Source organism: Pelecanus crispus, chromosome 4 (genome assembly GCF_030463565.1).
Source record: "Pelecanus crispus isolate bPelCri1 chromosome 4, bPelCri1.pri, whole genome shotgun sequence".
Taxonomy (NCBI): Eukaryota; Metazoa; Chordata; class Aves; order Pelecaniformes; family Pelecanidae; genus Pelecanus; species Pelecanus crispus.
Genome location: NC_134646.1, coordinates 4234520 through 4257782, shown reverse-complemented (window position 1 = coordinate 4257782; position 23263 = coordinate 4234520). Strand labels below are relative to the sequence as shown.

At 40.7% G+C, this 23263-nt stretch overlaps 1 protein-coding gene across 1 annotated transcript in view; it reads left to right on the top strand.

Annotated features, from left to right (window-relative positions):
- ARSJ (arylsulfatase family member J) overlaps window positions 1-2347 on the top strand; it is a 45055-nt gene extending 42708 nt beyond the window's left edge. Inside the window, exon 2 of the mRNA XM_009483490.2 lies at window positions 946-2347. Within this exon, the coding sequence (XP_009481765.2) occupies window positions 946-2347 (1402 nt within the window). The remainder of the gene's footprint in view (window positions 1-945) is intronic.
- The last annotated feature ends 20916 nt before the right edge of the window (window positions 2348-23263 follow it).

Sequence of the window (23263 nt, the reverse complement as noted above, 5' to 3'; positions counted from 1 at the left end):
ATATAGGTATTTTGACTAGCTCCGTTCATGGAGGGAAACATTTCATCGAACAGTTAGGCAAGGACAGAAAATGACTGCTGAACAAGAGATCCAGCGATGAAATTATCACTTCCTTTTGAGTGATCGGCCGTAAACCTCTTTCACTCTAACTGCATACGCATCCTTGAGTTTTGGCCAGGGTATTTCCATTCCACGCATACTTACGCCTCTTACTCAGGAGGTAAATACCAGAGCGTGGGACTGTAGGTGTTCCAGGAGAGAGCAGAGCCAGGCCCCATCATGTGCTTGCTGACAACTGACTCAGTTGTTATAATATTAGCAATATCTCTGCTAAGTCATAGCCCATATGCATATCGCATGATGGATGACCAGAAATCAGACCTGTCACGCATGCCGTGAGAGCTGGTCCCGTGTCAGTGCTGTAGTACTTGTTCATGCTCAGAAAAAACAATGCCATCGTTCTGCTTTTTAGGGTTTGTGTTATACATGAGGGATACCGTAAAGGTCTGTGAGCTTGACTGCTAGCTTTAAAATAGTAGTGCCCAAGTAACGGTTCACAGGCAGCTCATTGCCTCTGAGATCCTTTGACGTTGCTCACAGCGACAAGGAAATTAAAACATTAAAAATGAGGCCAGCAGGGAGAGAAGCGTGTGATGCTGCTGTGTCATGTTTCTTGTTCGGTGCTGTTGCCCACTGGCCAGAGGAGGTGGGGGAACGGCTCTTAAACGCTTGTGAAGCAGAACAGATGCCGTTCTCCTGTTTCAGCAGATTTAATAGCATGACCTCGTTAGTTTTTGACATACGCGCTTCAAAACATTTCCAGAGAAAATTGCTGCATGCAGAGGAATATTTTCTGTTACAGTTATGCGCGTGGGTCTCCGTGCGTAAGGGCCTGAGCATTTCTTTTCCCTCCCCGCCTGACGCCTGTCTCCTCCCTGCCTCCAGGTACCAGATACACACCGGCCTTCAGCACTCCATTATACGGCCAACCCAGCCCAACTGCTTACCTCTGGATAACGTCACGCTACCTCAGAAGCTGAAGGAGGTTGGTTATTCAACGCACATGGTCGGCAAATGGCACTTGGGGTTTTATCGCAGAGAATGCATGCCCACGCAGAGAGGATTTGACACTTTCTTCGGCTCGCTCTTAGGCAGCGGCGACTATTACACCCACTTCAAATGCGACAGCCCTGGGATATGTGGCTATGACCTGTACGAGAACGACAACGCAGCTTGGGATCACGACACCGGCATCTACTCGACGCAGATGTACACACAAAAAGTACAACAAATCTTAGCTTCTCATAACCCCAGGAAACCTATATTCTTATATATTGCTTACCAAGCCGTTCATTCGCCTCTTCAGGCACCAGGCAAGTATTTTGAACATTATCGATCGATAAATAACATCAACAGGCGAAGATACGCTGCGATGCTAGCTTGTTTGGATGAAGCCATAAACAACGTAACCCTTGCTTTAAAGAAGTACGGTTACTATGAGAATAGCATTATCATATATTCTTCAGATAATGGTGGGCAGCCAATGGCTGGAGGAAGTAACTGGCCTCTCCGAGGAAGCAAAGGGACTTATTGGGAAGGAGGTATCCGTGCCGTTGGGTTTGTCCATAGCCCCCTTCTGAAAAACAAAGGCTCTGTGTGTAAGGAGCTTGTGCACATCACAGACTGGTTCCCCACTTTGATCACGCTGGCAGAAGGGCAGATTGATGAAGACATCCAGCTGGATGGCTACGATATATGGGAAACCATTAGCGAAGGCAGACGTTCTCCACGGGTAGACATCTTGCACAACATTGACCCGATTTACACCAAAGCCAAAAATGGGTCCTGGGCAGCTGGCTACGGCATCTGGAACACTGCAATTCAATCTGCCATCAGAGTGAATCATTGGAAACTACTGACGGGAAATCCAGGATATAGCGACTGGGTACCTCCACAGGCCTTCAGTAACGCGGGCCCCAACCGCTGGCACAATGAACGCGTTTCTTGGTCAGCTGGCAAAACAGTGTGGCTTTTCAACATAACGGCTGATCCGTACGAACGAGTGGACCTCTCTGCCAGGTACCCCGATGTAGTGAAGCAGTTGTTGCGGAGGCTTTCACAGTTCAATAAGACTGCGGTTCCTGTTCGATACCCACCTAAGGACCCTCGGAGTAACCCGAAGCTGAATGGAGGAGTCTGGGGTCCGTGGTTTAAGGAGGACGAAAAGAAAAAGAAATCAGATAAAAGTAAAGGTGCAAATAAGCAAAAGAAGACCAAGAACAAGAAAAAAGCAAATCGGAAAAAAGGGCAATCATTACATTGCCGTTCACGTCTTGCTGGTGGATAGACTCTAAGCACGCTCTTTTGCCAAACCTAAGTCAGCTTGGCCCAACTTTCTTGAACTTCTGACAGAATATACTAGAAATGCTGGCTCTGCACTATGGATGAAAGTTGTCACCTTTTAATTTTTCCTCTGATTTCACCAGCGCAGGATATCTCAACGCTCTGCATTGAGTGCACGTAAATGTCCACATGACAAACTTTCTCCTCTACAGGATGAATGGTGCTCACCCATCACAGCTACATTCCGGATAACAACGGCAATAACACCTAGTTTCAGTAAACTCATTTTTGCTGGACAAGTGGTGGTTCCTTGCCTAAATTAGTTGGAGTATTTGGAGAGTATGGAGCTGTTAATGGCAGATGTTTGCAAACTGACGGATGATTCATAGAGAGAAAGGAAAAAGAAAACCTGAGCACCTCTGTGGGTCAGAAAGTGTTAGTCACCAACCTATGGCATTTTTTGATACAACACAGCAAAACCATGAAGCCATCAGAGTAACTTTTTAGAGGTGCTGGGGAGAGGGGCCTGATAGGAGGAAAGCTGCTTTGAATTAGACTTTGTCTGTCTTACATAAATCAGAAATATTTTTAAAATTTCCTAGATGTGCTAAGCTCCCCCCATTTGCAGTAAAACCAGAAGGTTGTTATTCAACACACGTGAACAGCTAGCACACGCCAAGTATAATTTATTATAGACGTAGACAAAAACACATCACCAAAGTGAATGTAATATTTAAACACTTTAAGATAACTATACAACAATATGTAAAAGACATAATTTATTTTACAGCACAATACTTATTTCTCTTCCATTAAAACATTAATTACTGGATGATGCAAGGTACCCCTTTGGGTGCTAGGGTTGTTTGGGTTTTCCTTTGATCTTTAATTTTATTTTCAATCCATCATTCAGAGTTTTATTTAAACAGATCCATATCCTCAGAGTACTGTAAACCAAGAAAATACTGTATAGACTGCTAGGATGAGAAAGGAGAATGATTCAGGTGCATCATTTCATTATGTATTTGCCTCCAATTATTTTGAATGTAACAAAGTGATTATTTAATTTAGTAGTCACATGAATATTGTTCAGTTTCTGTACAGAAGCTAGGCCATCTTTATGTTTGGGGGGAAAATTCTACTTTAAACCTTTTATTTATGTATCTATTAAAATAGTTTATTTTTATGGCATTCATAAAAGTAGTCTGCCTCTTTTTTGCACCAAAGATAGCAATTCTGCCCTTGTTTATTTTAAACTAACTCAGTACGCTTTTTTATTGCTATTATTTCTGGGCAGGGATGATTTTATGACATTTCACTTCTGAAGCAGAATTTCTTCTTCCAATATGCGTATAATTTGAGACATGATTCAAACTTTGCCTTTTTCCAAGGTGTCTGCATGGGTGATTAATGGATGTACTGACTGCATATTCTCGGTGATTTGTGATAATTGATACAATACATACGCACATATAAGTTTCAAGATGAATTATGTTAAGTAAAATTGATGATTCATTTGTTAAAGAGCTATAACATATTTTGGTAAAATTGAAAATAAGCATGCTTTTCAGCTACACCTCACTTGACTCAGAAATCACAATTATATAAATGGATCACAGTTGAAAAATTAAACATTCGTAAAATCAGTGCACACTAAAATCTGAATCATGTCCAACGCTCCAACACCCCCTGACCTTTTTTGAAAAGAAACTAACTGCACGCATATGCTGCCAAAACCTAGTAAAATGCAAATTTTCAGCTATAAAGCAGGATAAAGCTGTCATTAACGAAAACTTAGAAATAAGTTAGTCATATTTTAGAGTTACTTTTGTAAGGAATATACTGGGGAGAAGATAGAAATGGGCTTCTTGAATAGTTACCTATAAATAATAATTATAAAAGGATGATGCGTATCTGCATAAGTGCTTAATATTGTCACTGTTATTTTTCATATTGTGTGGTCCTTAAGGGGACTAATTAATTTTCTTAGAAATCTGTCTAGCTTTACTTAAGATCCAGACTATTCAATGAGTAATCAGGAACTCAAATGTTCTCTAATTTCTCACTTTTTTTTTTAAATGTACCATTGATGTCCTTACAAGAAATTATAATAACGTCTTGAGATATTATACTCCAAAATGTGGTATATAAAATTCATGTCCTTGAGGAAATAGATGTCTTTTTTGTCTTTGAGAAAAAGTGACACTTTTTAAGTTAGTCTGGATCAGCTATCAATACACAGGAATATGGACAAATTGGACAAATGTAGAAATGATGACTTTTTATGAGGTACCTTTTCTAGTTTGGGAAAGAATCTACATTGCAGTAATAAACATTAGGAGAGAAGTGAAGGAAGCAGGAACGGATTTTGAGACATTATACTGTCTAGTTTGCAACCTAACACATAAATCATGATGTTTATGTTTGAAATACCCCTGTGTTGCACACTGAGTTCAGCGTTGGAAATAAACAGTAACGTTTCAGACTTTCCAAGGGCATTTAAAAAAGGCCAAAGGTAGATGTGTAAGCTAAACTATACATACAGAAGGACTAAGATATTTTGATTTATTTTGGCATAGTGGACACAAGGCACTGTAATAAAGTGTTATCGTCATAGAATTGGTGATCGCCCCTTTCCATGCAAGCTTTATGGTTGCTTTGGCTTTTATGGGGCCGAAGCAGCGACAGAGCATTATTCTCTGACAACATTTTATTCTATAATTATTTGTATCTGTTCTCTCTCAGGCAGAATGGGAGTCCTTGAAAGTAATCGGTGCAAAGCAGAACCGCAGATCAGTTCTTGCATGCCTGTATATTAAATAAATGTGCCGCAAGAGTAAGTGTTTGTAGAGTACACAGTGGGAGTACGCTTTCTAAGGCTGCGCTGGCTCTTAGGCAGATTCCCTTGAAATTGATACTCTGATCTGGTATAGGGCAAAAATTGAATTTGGAGTGGGTTAGAAAATACCCACAATTTGGAAGCCTTCCTGAATTTTTGCTGAAAAGATCTTGATGTGAAAATACCGTGTTGCAATTTTCCTGTCTACTCTTACGCAACGCTTCTCTTTTCACTCCAGCAATACAATGGTCTCTAGTTTTTGGTGCTACCGTATAGTCTCGAAGCTGACTTTCTGTTTACAGAGTCGTAAGTAGTTCCTACGCTCTCACAGCAGGATTTCACAGGTTATTTATGTCTCAGAATGCATTACGTGCCCAATCTCAGGGAAGGTATGATAGGTAAACACTGCAAGCAGTTCAAAAAAGGCTACTAGACTTACTGAACCCACAGTCCTACACTCTGAAGGAAAACGAACAATCCTCCTAATTGCTGGGCAGGCATAGCAAGGGAGTTACCACTTTACTCAGGTTGATATATTTGTGCAAAGGCACTCTTGAAAACCAGTTGATATTTGGTGTAAGTCAGTAACTGGTCTCTTTACCCACATTTTTAAGAGACCTAGAAAAAGACTGGGTGCGGGGAGGAAAGGCAGGGAGGATTTACTTATTGTTTTTCAGTTCTCTCAAGCCTTCTTTTCTCCACATATGGGTACAAGAAAAAGGCAGGTCTGGTAGTAACCTTCTGATCTGGTCTTAGTGACATCCATGCCTTTGGGAGGACCAGCCTGAGCAGGGAGACAACATTTCTTCCTTTTCCATGTATTTTTGATAGCTGTGTTCCTGGATCATCATTTCTACACCAAGGCAACCTGAAGAGTGAGAAGGATAACTGCAGGGAAGAGAGAAGAAAGAAAAACTTGAGAAAGAAAAAAAAAAACCAAACCAGAAGCAAGGAAGCATTGTCTTGTGATCTGTGCTCCCTGAACATAGTATATCATGCTGAATTGCTTTTTAAAATCTTGTAAGTGTGAAAAATATTTGTGTTGTCCTTTTCAGGTTTTCTCAATTTTATTCTAAAGCTCTTTGAATTACTTTTCTAATGGTTAGATAATTTTATCATGTTAACTTCTTATTATTATCATTGTGGTGGTGGTGCTGTTATTTAATTTGACATAAAGTTGGAGACAAAACACTATCCTGGCTACAGATAAAGACCAGTGGAAGGAAGTGCCAAGAATGGTAAGTAAATCTAAAATGGCAGGCTTTACGTATGGGTCGTGCTGTAAGATAGGAGGGAAAGTCCCTGCGGTTGTGAAGCTCAGTCATGGAATATGAGTTATCATAACTAATGGAGTCATTAGTGTCTGAAGACATCCAAAAGGTTCCTCTATCTGCTGGGACATGAGGCTTTTTGGAAAGTGAATTAGGCCATTAAACCCGGCATCTTTCTCTTTCTGCCTGGAAGTAATGGGTGCTGATTGGATTTCAAGCTGATGCAAGAGCACTCATGTTTCCATCTGTGCAGGATTGTACGTAATGGGTTACCTGAGGTATAGTCTAGACAACATTGAAACTTAGGGGGTTGTGGTCACACTGCACAGAATAAGCTGCTTTTTCTTTCTCTGTGTTTCATGCACTGCACGTTCAGCAGCCAACACTCACGCTTTTACAGAGTCATCCACATTTTGAAAGTTCCCTTTTATAAAGCACTGTCCTGGTCTCAGCTGGGATAGAGTTAATTTTCTTCCTGGTAGCAGGCATAGTGCTGTGGTTTGGATTTAGGGTGAGAATAACGCTGATAACACGCCGATGTTGTAGTTGTTGCTAAGCAGCGCTTACACTACTCAAGGGCTTTTCAGCTTCCCATGCTCTGCCAGGGGCACAAGAAGCTGGGAGGGGGCACAGCCAGGCCAGCTGACCCAACCTGCCCAAAGGGACATTCCATGCCATACGGCGTCATGGGCAGTATAGAAACTGCAGGGAGTTGGCCGGGGGACAGCGATCGCTGCTCGGGGACTGGCTGGGCATCGGTCAGTGGGTGGTGAGCAATTGCATTGGGCATCTCTCGTTTTTTATATTCTTTTATTATTATCATTATTTTCTCTTCCTCTCCTGTCCTATTAAACTGCCTTTATCTCAACCCACAGGTTTTACTTTTTTTTCCCCCCCCCCCGATTCTCTCCCCCATCCCACCAGGGAGTGGGGGAATGAGCGAGCGGCTGTGTGGTGCTTAGCTGCCGACCAGGGTTAAACCACGACAAGAGCATTAGCTTTCCGCAACAGAAAGTGAGAGAGCAGCAAAAGTTAGAATATATGAAGTCAGATACTGGGCTGCAGCGTTTAGGGAATAAACTAGGAATGGGCTTGCTGTTAAAATTTCTTTCAGTTGAAGGAGCTTCAGATTTGGTTGATGTCAAAGAATAAGAGTAGTTTCCACAATGCAATTAGACAAAAGAATATGTCTGAATTCTCCTTAAACTACAAGGAGATACTGAATTCCTCCCAGGGGCATTCTTCAGTGCAAATTGGGGTGCTGGATCAACCAGCTGCTACTCCAAAGGTGCTTCAGAAAATCTGTGAAGAAAGAAAGAAAAAGAAAGGAAGAAAATAACATATGGTATGTTTTATAGGATTTTTTTTTTTTCCAGAGATGGAGATCTATGAACAAAGGATTGTGCCTTTGCTGACTATTGTTGTGCATTGTATGCAAGTCCTGGAAAAAATACTTGGTAATTTTCAATATGTAACATTCGCAGACTAACTACAGGTTCCTTTTGTCATCTTGCTTTAAACCCAGGGAATATTCATCAGCGATGTTCAAGCAAAGCAAGTAAAATCTACTTCTTACTACTTATGCTATAAATTATACTATCAAAGTTAAGTCCGCTTTTCCAAAAGATAATGTTAGCTGAGAAGGAGACGCTGGAATATACGATATACTTGTTGACTACTGACTTAATGAACCGTACTCTCGGGACAGCAGTAACTTTTCTCTTGCTGCTCTCAATATTTTATTTTCTTGTTTCGAAGAACAGGCAGAGAATGCATATTCCCACAGAAAACAAAGAGCATAAGATTTAATTTAGCACTTAGATAACACAAGCTTCACTTCAGCATTCCATTCCTGTTTGGCAGACTACTCCACAACGTTCTTCATTTCATTTCTGGGGAACGTGTGTCAAGGTCTTGATGAAGTGGAGGGGTTGTGTAAAAGGCAGGTCAGTGTGAAAATATGAAAATGTTCTCTTTCCCTGAATTATGCTTGTTTTCACCTCTGCCAAGCAAGTTAATAATAATAATAATAGATATAAATACAGTTAACAGCATGGAAGAAGATCCAATTCAGTGCCTGGATTTGAATTAATGTTGCAATAGAGGTATATTCCATGATACGGTTAAAAGTTACTTCATAAATTCCGCTCGTTTCAATTATAATCAGGGCAACGTTGCTAAAGTTTAGCTTGCAACTGAAGTAACAGAACTGATTAATGACTGTTACTGTGAATTTCCATAACGAGTGGAGAACAGGGTCCTGAAATGTCATACCAACATAGCCTGAAAAATGTATTTTTAAAATTCCTTATAAACATCAGAGTCTCAGTAAAAGTCAAGTATTTAATCAACTAAAATTAGTGCACGCCGTGATGTTTGGTGTCATTCCCTAGACTTGCTCAAAAAGATCACTTTTGAGAATTACTTGGCAAGGCCACGTTTATTTCTCCCTTAAATGCAGCTTTGCTTCCGCTAGTTAAGATTAGCCAGCGCAGAACTGCGTGCAGGAGCAAGTCAAAGGGGCTCTAAAAGTAAGAACAGTCCTTCATTATTAGTATGTAGAGCGCAGTTTGGAAAAGGACATCACTGGTATCAGAATCCAGCACATTTGGAGAGATTTGCCAAAATCTAATGCGATAGACTGATTCATTCCTTTTAGATAACCAAGATATATTTTAATGTTTTAAGATGGCTAGAGAAGGAGGGGAAATGCGGCCCTGTGAGAAGATGAAGAGTACCAAGCCATGACTGGTGTCATACATGGAATGAAGAAACTGCGCGTTGCTTAAAAGGAACATTTTTGGGAGGGTGAACTGAATGTCATTAAAGAAACACTTCATCTATCATCATGTGGTTTACTTCTAAAAAAACCCCAACCTTCAAAGCTCTGAATATTGGCACAACTTTAAAGCCAAGGGTGTAACTAGTAATGTCTTACCTTTGGGCAACCCTCTGAAGCATTTCTCTGACAGCGTACCTTTTTTATAGTGATTGGTTCCGGTTTTATTTGGGTTTTCAGCAGCAGATTTCATTACATTTTATCACCCTGAATGGAGCGAATATAGTTAGTATTGATAAAGAGCATATTGGAGCTTTTTGGTCGGCGGTGTTCCTCTTTACCAAATGGCAATGTCAGCAAGACCTATTTCTAATGTACTTAAATAATTGATCTCTTATTACTATGTGTGTAGCTGCTGAGGATTTGAAAATTACATTTACATCGTCTCCATTCCATTTGGACAGGAGAGGAAAGTATCTGCAGTTAATAAACGTTAACCTCCACAAAGAAGGGTTTGCAGGGATACGGAGGGGAGCACGCAGCCCTGGCCTTCCGCCCAGATGATTTCAGCAACTCACAACCTTTTGTCTTTAAACATGATTTCTTCGAGATCTTTACTGCCACTAGATTTTTTTTTTTCCCCTTCTCTTTGAAAGGAAAAAGGCTAAATGATTAATTTTGCTTTCGACATCGGATGTGAAAGTCTGCTTGGACACCCCCCCCACCACGTAGAATGGCAGCATGAGAAGAACAAGAAGTGCCTGGTTTGCGTCAGGAGGAACACGCCGTGCTGCTTCCACTCCTACCGCTCTCCTCAGCCTCCCACAGCCCCAGCTACCGAGTCATTAACAGGAAAGTCATTAAACTTCTTAGCATGTGAGTATGCCAAGATCCGATAGTTAGCCCCAGATAACGAGGAAGTGTAGATGAAACGGTACCCTTTCTGGTTCCTGTCCTTTCTTTCCAACCACTTTCTCACTTCCACGCACTGACTGAACTTGTGGGATGGTTATATTAAAATCAGTGGAACATTTTCTCTATTACAGATTCAGCAGGCTGAGATCTCGCTGACATCTGTTTCCTTCTCGCCCATGCCAGCAAAGACCAGCATGAGGACTTGTGCTAGAAGACAAGTCCTTGAGGTCCAGCTAAAACCGTGTGTTTCTCCTATTAGTGATGGTTGTTCCTCAGAGGTACACAGGAAAGCATTTCATATAACGTAATCCTAAATTCAGCTAAATTCATAAACAAGTAGTAACTGTTCTCATTGTCCTGTCTGCTTATATAGTAGACTTGTTAAATACCACGTCTTGCTAAAGACGCAAGCTTGCCGGGTTGCCATTTCCTATACTCTTCTTTAATTCCCATTTCATTACTCAAACCTAGTAAATTCAGTTTAACTAGAAGATAACTGTTACTTGAATAAACATGAAGAAAAGCATCCAGTTCTGATTTAAAGCAGAAAAATACAAAGAATCTATTACTTCCCATTGTAAATCTCTTGCAATAGCTAATATCTGAGTTAAAAGGATATATGCCTTCTTTCTAATTTTTTGTCTGGCTACAGATTCCGGCCTTATGTTATCCTTATCCCCAAGACTAAGAGTCCTTTGGCACCTGGTGTTTCCCTCTTATGATGGTACATCTGTATTCCAATCTTTAATTTTTTTAGAGGCTGGACAGATCGGGTCCTTAGAGTCTAATCAATTGCACGGCACTTTCTCCAGTTCCTGAATAGGAGCTGAGGCTTTTTTGCACACCTTCTCCAGCTTTTCAGTAGAGTATGAAGAATGTGGACATCAAAAGTAAATACAATATTCCAGCATGAGTTTCACTCAAGCTATATAAATGAAGGAATATCACCTCCTGAGAAGAAAGGAGTGCTCCTCTGCCTCTAATGAATTGCATGTCCTTTGTGATTCCCAAATGGATTTAAGGTTTCTCACCACTCCAGCCGTTCTACTGGTACGCCTTCGTTCCGTGTTACACATAGTCTGCGCATCAGTCCGTAGCTGGTTTCAGTAAAACATCTTTTGTTGAAGAGGCTGAATTTCTATGATTCTGTGAATTTTTCAGGTAATCTGCATGGCTTTGCGGTTGCCCTGTGCTCCCTGTTGTGTACCACTTCAGCTGCCTTTGTGGCACCTGCAAATCTTGCCTGCAGTCATTTTGCATGGGCTGGACCCCGTACTGCTTCCCGTGAAAGCACCTCCTTGCCGTGATGACTTCTCACTGGAGGCCCATCAGGTAACCATTGCTAATGTAATCTGGTGTACGCTCTGCTTGTACCGTCAGTTATTTTGACCTGTTGATTGCTTGGTTCAAGTAGCAAAACAGTTTGTCATCCAGGAGCGTTGAAAGCCTAAATTTCATGGGATAGAAGGGAGCTGTAATGTTCAAACTCTGCCCTACGGGCTGCACTGAGCCTAGAGCATCCCCTGCTGCTTCAGTCTTGGGATGGCACTCCCAGTCAAGGAGCCCAGGCAGGGAACTGGCTCCGTAGTTTGTGTTTATTTTTGTTGTTTCGTGTAAGGCGATCTTTTACTCCTTAGGTGTTGTTTATTCTTATACAGAAAAAAAAAAAAAAAAAATCAAGTTTGAAACTGTCGGATTTGATGTTTTCGCATAGCAATTCCATTCTTTGCCTCAACTTCTACAGGCCATTTTCTAAAAGCCACCTGTGCAAAACAGAAGATGAAAATGTATAAAATAAAGATGATACAGAATAAACTCTCTAACTGTATTTTATATCCCAAAATATACTAACAGCAGCCGTGCCTATAATGTCTAATTCAGGAAAAATATGGATGTCCTCCACTAAGGAGTAAATTTTCAAAAGTCACTTTTTCACATTTAATGGTTTCAGAGCGTAGGCACTGTTTAACTCATAACTTATTTAAATCAGATCTATTATTATTTATTCAGATCTAGCCTTCAGGGCAGCAGGCGTAACTGAAGTGCTTTAGCGGTCGCGTTTTCCCAATAGAACATGTTGAAGATCACGTAGGTGAGTAATCAATGCCATCAGATAGCTACTCCATTTCCATTGCTATGGACAAATCCTCATGCTGATTTTCCTGGTTCTGAGTGCGCCATGCTGGTTATCGCTGCTGAATGGTGAACTTCCCTCTGTCGCACTGAAACGCTACTGCGATGCGCATACCTCGTTATTTCTTGCCCTGTTTTCCTTCACTGCGTACACTCTTGGTTTTGGGTAGTTTCTGTACGTTAGCAAAGTCTACCCGGATGTCCTGAATTGGAGTCTAATGTTTAAACCATCAGGCCATCATTCCTCAAACACTTCATCAGGTGTGCTCTACTGGTGTTTCGTAGCAGCAGCGTTTAAATCAGCGTGCGGTAGTAGCCTGGTAGCCTCTCTGGTTTAGCTGCTGTGTACCGAGTTTGGAGATGAAGAGCACATTTGGACGTTCCCACCATCATCCCAATGGGCTGGGGAGGCAAAGGTCGCATTCTAAAATCAGCTACTACCTGTCCCCACGGTTCAGCTGGGAGGAGCAGGGGGTAGAGGAACACTCAGGCTGACTTAATAATTTGCATCCTAAAATCTTTTGCTGCATCTGACAAGATAAGTAATACTTCCCCTACGACAATATCAAATATATTTGTAAAAATGTCTTCTAATTCCGGAATTTATTCAGTCTGTAATCGCCTAGTGATGTTATTTCCCCAAAGATCATTAGGTTTGGGGTTTTTTTTTTTCCCCCAAGAACTTTCTGAAAATATAAACAAAAGTAGAGTTGCACTGCAAGGACATCAGTACTGCTGGAAAACATTAACAACTTTAATAATGAAAATAGGGCAGGTCTGAGAGTTTGTAGTTAGTTTTGTTTACAGGTCCAGGCGAGATACTTAACTGGGCATTTTGTGAGCTACTAAGGGAGATGTGACAGCAGTAAAGCAAAATTGCAATTTTTTTATTACCAGGAGGGTAGATGGGGAAAAAAACCCACTGTAGTTGTAATGTTATCAACACTCTCTTTTATTCCCAGAGGAAAAGACATGTCAATGACTCTCTTCTGCATTGTCTCCTGAGACAGAAGACTTCCCAAGGTATGAAAGCATTTTTCTAGTGCTGTCGTTGAGATCTACCCAGCCAATAGTGTAACTGTGTCATACTATGGTTCCTTAGCTTACCTTAAAGAAACAAAGAAGAACTTGCTTTTTATTGTCTATCAAATGTACTGCATTTACCCAATGCTACTTCCACCGCAACATCTCAGTGATATTTTAGGTATCTACCATTCACTATAATTATGTTAGGTTTCTCCTGAGCCGCTCAGGCCTCAATCTCTCATTCTTTTCTTGAATTCTATAAGTCTTGTTTGTCTTTCTCTTCACTTGCAACTTTAATTTATTTTCATTAAAAGCAGTAATGCTGTTCATAATTCCGGATCTGCACTGGTCCTGTAAGCATGTTAGTTTTTAAGCAATGCAGATATTTCCTGATCCATAATACGAAATAAACAGGTTACCCTGTGCAACTAGATGGAAGATTAAATCGAAGCTTTTGTTAGCTAGTTGAAGCACAGGCTTTTGCTAAATTATACAGAATGCCTTTGCCTGACCATCTGTTTCAAACGGAAATGAATCTTTGGCTTTAATTATAAATCTCTTATGAATATTATGTTTCTTTTCTAACCCAGTCTGCCCTTTTGGAGAGTGCTTGAAATCTCCCAGTATTGTATGAAAGGTGGGTGGGGTTACCAGAGCAGCTGATAGTGTGATTTCTTCTTTTTTTTTTTCTTTATTAGCCTTCTGTTAATGATTTTAATTCTATTTATGCACTTGCTGCAAGTTGAAGCAAAAATCTGTGTTACCAAACTGTGTTTACAAATTTGCTACAAGATACCACGTTATGAAGCAGTCTAAGTACAAACATGTCAAACCATATGGAAAATCCACCCTAATCTTGCTAAATTGTTCCAATGTTTAATTACCCAGATCATTAAAAGTGTGCACCCTCTTTCTAATCCGCTTTTCTAATTTCATGGTCTAGCCCTCGGATCGTATTATAATTCTTTATGTGTTCCCCACGAAGGTGTGCGTAGATTGAGACCAAACACAAAAACCTCCTACTTCAGGTGCTGTTCTCCAACAAAGAATTACTCATCCCAGTAAGGATTTGTCATTAAAGTGCTTTGTAGATTCTGCCCCCCCCCCCCCCCCCAAAGAAAGGATGAAGTCATCCTTTTTATTTTAAATTAAATGAGCTCTGGGCTGGGGTGTCAGGGGAGTCCTTGCTATTGGTGAGACGCTTACTGGAGCGCTTTCATCTTGTAAGGAGTGGGGAGGGGAGCTCCCCTTCCCTTCCTCTGGTAGAGTGGTTTCCTTTTCATTCCTGTTGTCAGCAAACCATTCTCCATTTGGTTTCTTCTAGCTGGGTTGGCCAACATGCCCTGCACATCCAGCGCATACTTTTCTCTTCCGCCTACCCAGTCTGAATCATAGTACTGTCCTAACTTGCATCTTCCATGGTGCAGGGCAGCAAGTCCTTTTTATGACCGAGAAAGAAAAGAAAAACAAACTGAGTTACGCTTCTTGGCACGTTTTCCAGCTCCACTAGAGAACTTGGCCCTTGCTAGTCAGTAAGAAGACCTTGAGCAAGCAGAGGAATCTTTTTCCTGCCAAGCTGTCTTCCTGAGCGGAGGCCAACTTGTAGCAACGCAGCGTGGAGATGAGTCAGTGAAAAATGGACTCAGGTAAACACTGTTAACTGATGTTACAGAAATTTCTGCCGTGTCTCCAGAGACAGCTGCATTTATTTCTTCATCCAAGAACCACTGAGATGGGGCGGTATTTGAGCACTCCTATTTGAAATCCTAGGGTATGTGCTGGTCTTCTCCTCATAACTTTTCCCCCTGCAAATTTCAGTTCCCGTCCCTCCTCATCATCAGCTTTTGGTGCATGTCATCACAATGCAGGCCTACACGTAGCACCGTTTATGAAAAAGAAAGAGTTTAACGCATTCTCTTCAAAGGATTTCCAATTTAGAAGGGTGCCAGGTTACCTTTTTATCTTCTTGAAGGTATTTTCTCTTCAGAAGGACCAGAGTAACTTTTATTAAAACATACCTTATTCAAATGGTTTCACAAAATTCTTAAATTAAAAGCAGTATTTTTTTAAAATAAGACATGAAAATGAGAGGTATTTCTTGTTTTGTATAGCTAGCTTTCACTCTACAGAAGTTGATCCAGACAGGGCATACATAGGGTCCTTGCATTAAATAAAGACCTTTAATTTTTAGGAGAGAAATTTCTCTGCTCTGCCCTCGTGGCCAGTTAGACTGTACTTGTTAGGCCCATTCTAAATATACATTTTGTACCAGTATAATTTGTTGATGTGATTTTGCACCAGGGTAATTAAACCAATACAACATCTCCACGGTCCCTTCAACAGTGATGTAAAGGTGTTTTATAGTAACATTGCAATAGGTTTTTTCCCCCTTCCAGAAAGAATATAGATAGATATACCTATATGGGCTTCTTTTGGGGGCACAGGTATTCTCTTTGCCTTCATAGGGCAAACTGCCTTACTCTAAATTACGCTGGTGGAAGGCGGAGAATCCTTCCTGCACCCTTTGAGAGTGTTTGACCATCACAACGCTTCTCTGTTACCTTTGAATTGTGTCGATCCGCCTGCCTTGTAATTTCACCCGGTGGTCTGTGCAGTGCTTCTCTCTATGCAGCCCACCCAGACCTGGGATGCCATGTCCCACATTCTGTCACCTTAGCACTCACTGCTACTGTTAAATCAGTCCGTGGGGTTTTTTTCTGTATGATTTTGCTCTACTAAATCCTTGTACAGAAAGCGTACCTACACTAAATGTTTCATACACCTTTTAAAGGAGTCGCCAGAAGGTTTAGCTGTTACGTTATAGAATGACAGAGGCAAATATCTTCACAGTCCTCCCTTCCCCCCCTTCCCCATTTCTGTGCTATATTCAGTGAGTGAAAATGATTCACTATGATTCATTCTCATACCCTCCCAAGCTGTGTTCTTCCCTGAAAAGTACAATACTTCTTTTCATATGCTCCATGAATACTGCGGCTGTGACTTCCTTCTCCCGTGTTTCTCACAGAGAAGTTTAGCAGCAGCTAAGTAAAGTAAAGAATAGGCATCTGAGGAGCATGAGAGAAAAGCTGGTATCATATCTGGAACCAACTCTCTGCACCTCTCGGAGAGTAATATATCAGCTCTTGGCAAAAGGAAACATGCTCTGAGAATTGTTCAGCTGGACCTTAAAGTTTCTGGGCTGTGAAATGCAGAACAATAGGATTAGAGAAGGAAGAGATGGAAGATATCTACAGAGTTCTCTTCATTTCCTTGCAAATGAAGGCTACGGCTTTACACACTCGGCCTCTGAAAATACATATTGGCAACTGCACAAGTACAATTGGCTTGTGTAAAGCAGGGAAGATGTTGATGCTTCATCCAGTTCTTCATCTGCGTTTGAATGAAGATCTCCAAACAACAAAAGCGTTCGTCCGGATTTTTAGACCAGTAGATGACTGTTTAAAACATGTATTCTCAATCATTGTCCATGTGTACATTTAGTACGGTAAAAGATACTTAGGCAATAAATGATAAGCCAAGAGACTTGCAAGCATTATCATATGATGTTAGCAAAGTTACTCTCACAGCAGGACAAACAGTTGTATTAAGGAACCTGAGCCTGGCACTTAGGCACCTTTACTTTTCCATTCATAAATTCTGCTACATCGATGGCTTCTGAGTGTTTATCGCTAGCATTAGGCCCTCTCTATACATATGATCCTTAGGAAATGAAGCTTTGAATATTTGTTTCAGCTTCCAGCTGCTCTGCTTTGGGATGTGAGAAGTGTGCTCAGACTCATTAAATCTGCAGGGCTTGGAAACTGTTCTCGTGGTTACGCCACAGACAATATTGCATGTGAGACCCAAGTGCTGTAACTCTTTGGCATGAAGCACAGCACACGCAAGAGTTCAGCAGCGGTTCCAGAGCCGACTCTAACACGTCTCCTTGTTTTTCAGCTGCTGACGAAAAGGTGCTTTTTAAAAAAAGAAGTTAAACAGATGTCCTCGGAGAAGCTGAAGATGGAAATATTTCTCACATGAGCAATTGCACACACGCAGAATGGAGGCTGCTTTGGTAGGTTTCTCAAGAGACCAGCAACCTTTCCTACAGGTCGTGGGGAACAGAGCTGCCTTGCTGTTCTCTGCCTTGAGTTTTGTGGGTAAAACACGATCCAGCGCTCCAGGCTAAGAGGGGACGGTACTTTTTAAAAACATGGAGAAGCCAGCTATGCTACCATGCCACTACAGTTGCTTCCAACTATAAGCAGAGATCCAGAGGCCATTTGAAATCCATGAACCGTATGCTTATGGCCTTCTCGTCTGAGAAGTCAAGTTGCGGTTGCCAGTAAATAGCAGATAAAGTAGAAGCAACTTCTGTGCCACTGTTAACAGATGGCAGGGAAATCAGAAGGAAATATTAGGTAGGAAATTATTAGTTGGTGAAGGGAAGGTAAAAAGAGGGAATCTTTTCCTTTAAGCTTGCTCATTTCTTGAATTTAACACAGCTAACCTGAAATACTCTATTTCTTTTTAACTCTGCTTCTCGTTTGCTTTTGCATTGCTTTCATCTAGAGTGTGAAATTCCAAGTCACTGTGAAAAAGCTGCCTTAGGAATATTCTTGGCAATACTGCAAGCAGAAAGTACAGGAAACCTCACAAGAGAGTTTGTTCCAGCAGCACTGCCATCCACGTTTCACAGCTGCAGGGACATTCAGAGCAAATCTAAACACCGTCTTTCCCCTTCTGCAGAACCTTGCAGAGGTAGAAGTACCTGGGACCAGAAAAGTTCAATTAAGTTATGCCACAATCACGACCCACTGAAAGAAAGGGGGGAAAAGAATTAATCCACGAGACAAGTTTCACAAGCCAAAAAGGGGGCAAGATATAACCCGGTTACTGCACGACAGGCTGGCCACCAGGCAGAGCAGGAAAGTGAAGGGGAAGGATTATTAAGGGCAAACAATTCTCTGCTGTTTATTGTAGCCACGTTTGGCAAACATTTGTAGGTGAAGGAGAGCTGGTGCAGGGATGACTGTGGCAAAGGGGAAGGTAGCGTTGTCTCTCCCGTTTGCCTCCAGGGCTGTTTTGTACCACCGCGTCTGTTCTAGCAGGCCAGGGAGGGTTTTTTTAGGACGTGCTTTTGGTAACTGATCAGAAGTTAACTTTCTGAAAGCATATTTAAGTAAGCAAAGAGAGTGTACACATTTATGGGGGAGGTAAGCTTTCCAGTACTCTTACAGGTAGCCTAATCTAGTGGCTAAGCTTTGCTGCATAGGTATATTGGCTTCATCAGGGAATGAAATGAAGTCTGTTACTGGTACAAGATCTTAAATACCATCTCAGGCTCTACGCTCCACCGAAAAAGTGTGTGAGATGGAAGGGGTCCTGACCAGGACAATATTCCTCCAGGGAAGGCGCAATGGAGGAGACGTAAGGCTGTATCGTGAAGACCCGACTGCCTCTTGAAGAGGCCAAGCCATGTTGACTTTGCCATTAAAATACAGGGGCCTTCAGTGCTGAAACTGCGTAAGAATTTAAAGGGAATAAATGCAATGAAGAACGTTATTAGCTGATTTCACCCTGTGTTTAAGTGCCGTCTTCCTTGAATGACATAGAAACTCAGCTGTGCCTTGTATATACTACAAGTTTTCAAAGCTCCTCAGGGTGCCCCTCAAGGAAAGGTAATATAGCCAAAGGTATACTGAGAAGTATACTGGCATAATTGCTCTTCGGTTTGGTTTTAATCTCAGTTTTGCTTCAAGTTTGCAATATAACTAACACTTTTTAAGTTCATTACTTTTAGAATTATTTTGCTTTCAGGCAGTAGATGTGTTATTTATTTATTGGTATTACTGAATTTTCTCCATTCTCTACTGGAATTGATGGTTCTCTTTTTCTAATCCTGGCAACAGTAATTACCACGTAACCCTGAACTTGCTATTTAGCCGACTTGTGTTCACTTAGGAAAAATCATCAGAGACGTCTCCTACAGTTTAAAAAAAAAATCTGTATAGCAGTGTGGTTGTGTATATGTGTAAACAGCGAGGCATATCAGGAAATAGTTTATCAGTAATTTTTATGCAGAAATCTGACTTCTTATTTTCTAATACATAATACTGGAATAATACAGATTTCACTAGGCAAATTAAGTGCTGAGTAAAACCTCTGTGAAAATGCAAAGATTTGGCTCAGTAAATTAGAGTGCTTTACTACTAGCCAGAAAAAATGCAGTTAATGGTCAAATGCTGGGCTGGTGAATTTATTGTAAGTAAAGTGTAATCTCTAAGTAAGAATGACTGTTGATGGGCTAAAGGCTGACTGGCACAGGGTTCAGGAATCAAAAGCTGGCCTCAGCATTAAGAATAAATCACATATAGAAATAGCATTTTGGTACAGTTGTGTTCCAACTTTTCAAGATACAGCACCGACTCCAAAACGGCGTCCTGGAGCCTGTCTTTATTTTGTGATGTCTCAGCTCCAGTTCAATTCAGAGAGAAGTTAACTAATAGCATTTAATTATAGCTACGTCAAAGCCTTGTGTCAAACAGTGGAGGTAAGTCAAAATGGAATAAAAGTCAACTAATACGCTTCTGAGACAACATTTCCAAATATATTAAAATAAATTAAAGAAAATATCTAAATGTATTCTTAAGGTATTACAGGAATAGGAGATACAATTTTCTTGCAACAAATGACTTTCAAACAGAAAATAATAATCAAGTAGAAGGGGAAAGCATTAACAAATTCTTGATTGCACTAAATAATCCTCTTTAAAAATTTTCCTGATTGTCATGACCTTTTCTTTTTCTCGCTTAGTGGTTCTGCATGTTATGAGTTACTAGTTGAATTGGGTGTAAAAACAAAAACAAAAAACCCCAAGTCTTTCAGAATGACTTAAGTAAAACCACATGACAGAAGATAGCTATGCTAGAACAACAGTATTCATTATTAAGGAAGTAATATATAGCAAGCTATATAGAGCACTGGGGAAAACATTGGGAAAAGGGAGTATACATTTTTTCCAGTTGCTATATCTTCCAAAAAACAGTCACATACACATACGACGTTTGCAGTAAAATTGACACATGGAAAAAAAAGGCCCTGTAAAAATTTCAGCATTTAAAGAAAATTATTTCTTGTATGCTGCGCGCGCACACACACACATCAGCAGCAGTCAACTTTTGTTGTTAATAGTAGCTTTCCTTACACTTTTTTAATAAATAAGTATGAAATCTTTGAATTATGCTATATTGGTCAAACTGTTACAAAAAGAAAGGAATATTCTATGTACTTACATTTTATATAACTGAACTGCTATGGCAAAGAATATAAGTAAGTCTGTGTGTTAGGGTAAAAAAAGTAAACATGCAATGTCTTTATGCCCTTCTCCTATTCCTTTAACTGCAAAACCAAATTCTGTTCTTTCTCCGGTAGTACCTGTGCCAGGTGCTTCAGGACAAGATGTGAGAACTTACCTACAGCTTTCCATGCTGGCTCTTGCTGTAGTTTGCAACGTATTGGCCTAAATCACACTGCACGTGGCATTTAATATGATAAAAACTCGATAATCTTGATGTCTTTATAAAGGTCTACTCCCTCCTTGTGAGTTTTGCTAAGCTGTTGGATTTGGTGACTTCTGGTAGCGCTGAGCTCCGCAGTTTGGTTACTATGGAGAGGTATTTTTGCGTCAGTCCTGGCTTTCACACCTTTAATTTAATTGAATATCATCTTGTTCCTGGGCGGTGAGGTGCAGAGACGGAAGCTTCTGAGTCACGTTCTTTATTTGATTTACTTTAATGTAGCCATCTTGTGGGTTTCTCTTCAGAAAGCAGAGCCTCCGTCTTTTCTGTCCTTGGTCATACCAGAGGTTTTGTAGCCCCTTAATCACTTTTGTTCTCTTAATCCTTCTGCTCCCGCAGCACACTTCACGATGCGAGGTAGCAAGTGCTGTACAGACTGGCTGCAGAGGGCTGTGTTGTTGCTTTATATAAAGGAATCACAACTTTTGTCCTATTTATTCGCTTATTTCTCATGCATCCTACCATTTTGCTAATGCTTTTTTCACAGCTGCACGTTTCTCAGAGACTTCAGTAAAGTTTGTTGTGAAGCATCAGTGAAGTATGAAAACCAGTTAACTGACTAGAAAGAGATACAATTTACTACATAGATTCAAGATAAAAGAGACTCAATAACCTTTTTTGCTCCCAGAGTGGTTATAACATCGCAAAGAGGAAACATGCACTTTCATCTTTTGCTAAAGTTTTACTTTTTTTTCTTTTTACTTTGTTTTCCTTGTTTGTAAAATAAATCACCCTTGCAGAAAACGAACAGTAATGGCGTAAGTACTGAAAACTCTTAATTGTACAATAGGCAGTGGAAGGAGCGAGCTATCTGGAGGTAGAGGGTACCCTCGGGACTTACTACATGTATCTAGATTATTTACTTTTGTTTTAAGAAACTGCTTGAGTGTCGTTTTAGGTCACTTTAGAATCACAGAATCGTTTAGGTTGGAAAAGACCTTTAAGATCATCCAGTCCAACCATTAACCCAACATTATCAAGTCCACACTAAACCAGTTCAGGGTAGACTAGACTAAACCATGTCCCAAAGTGCCACGTCTACCCGCACATTGCTGTCAGTGTCATGCTTGGTTTGTACACATATTCTCATGTTAGCGATTGGACAAAATTACAGAGCGGTGAAAAAGATGCCTGACAATTTCCTTACAACTACAGGAAAAGTTTGCTTTATACCATTTATATTGCCGTGACATTGAAACCAATAGGAAGATGCTGGTGCGACAAGTATCCGACCTGGGCGAGCTGTTATCTCCTGTTAGTAATGTTGGTTGCTGACTGTGACTGCCCACTTCGGGTCTAACCCAAAGGCTCGGCAAATGCGGGAGCAAAGAGAATCCAGGTACAAAGTGAAAGCAGCATCTTCATGCAGCAAAAGCTCCAGGCAGTGAGGCAGGATTTGGTATTATTAAGTGCTGCAATGGCCAAGGGAATGAGTTGTAATAGGCAAAAGTTACCAAGTATTCGTATCCACCTCATATGGTAAATGTATTCCAATATTGTTTTCATATGTTGCATTTAATCAAGTGTTTTTTCCTGGGAAGGTATGGGAGTTGTAAGTCGGGAGTGGCAATGGTTTTCAACAGGATCACTCGTTCTTAGTAGGAGAAGTGTTTGGAAAAAGTTGGCCTATCCAGTTGTAATGCTGAGAAATGTCTAGGCAGGTGAGATGTAGAGGCACTCCCGAGATTGTCAACTCTGATTCTGCGTTACTAAAATGTTATGAGACTTCTGTTTAATAGGTACACCGTGGTCAAAATGCAGTTTTACATCTTTGAAAGCTTACATCCTGCTTTCCTGCAGCAATATCTTAGCACTACGCAAGAGCCAGCTCTTCCTGCCGGCTTAGAAAGCCATTTTACCTACTGCAAACATGCAAACCCTTTGAAATAAACAGAGCTACAAATGACTTCTGCAGACGTTGGATTAGGTACAAAATGCTGCGCTTTGACATGCTTAGCTGTACGCTTGCAGAAAGACCGCACAGGCATCTCTTCAGCTTTGCTAAGAAACTCTTATCTACAAAAACATCCGAAATCTCCATTATTGCTCGGAAAGTATCAGTATGGGCTAGTAAAACTAGTGGTTTTTTCGTAACTTGGCTGGAAACACCATAATGACTCTCAGCATGCAATAATATTTTCCCCTTGGAGTTTGGAGAGTAAGAGTTAAGAGAGCTCAAATCCTTTATTATTCTGGGCAGCTGTAAAGGAAAGTATTTTGCATTTGGTCGAGAGAAATTACTTGACCATGTATTTTAAATTGAAAGTGTTCAGAAAATCAAAGTGATCTAAATTGAAACTATCATAGTTGTTCACAAGCTTTAATATTTCCTTTAATTTGATCAAGGAGGGGGAAATCTATTACTTTAAAAAAAAAA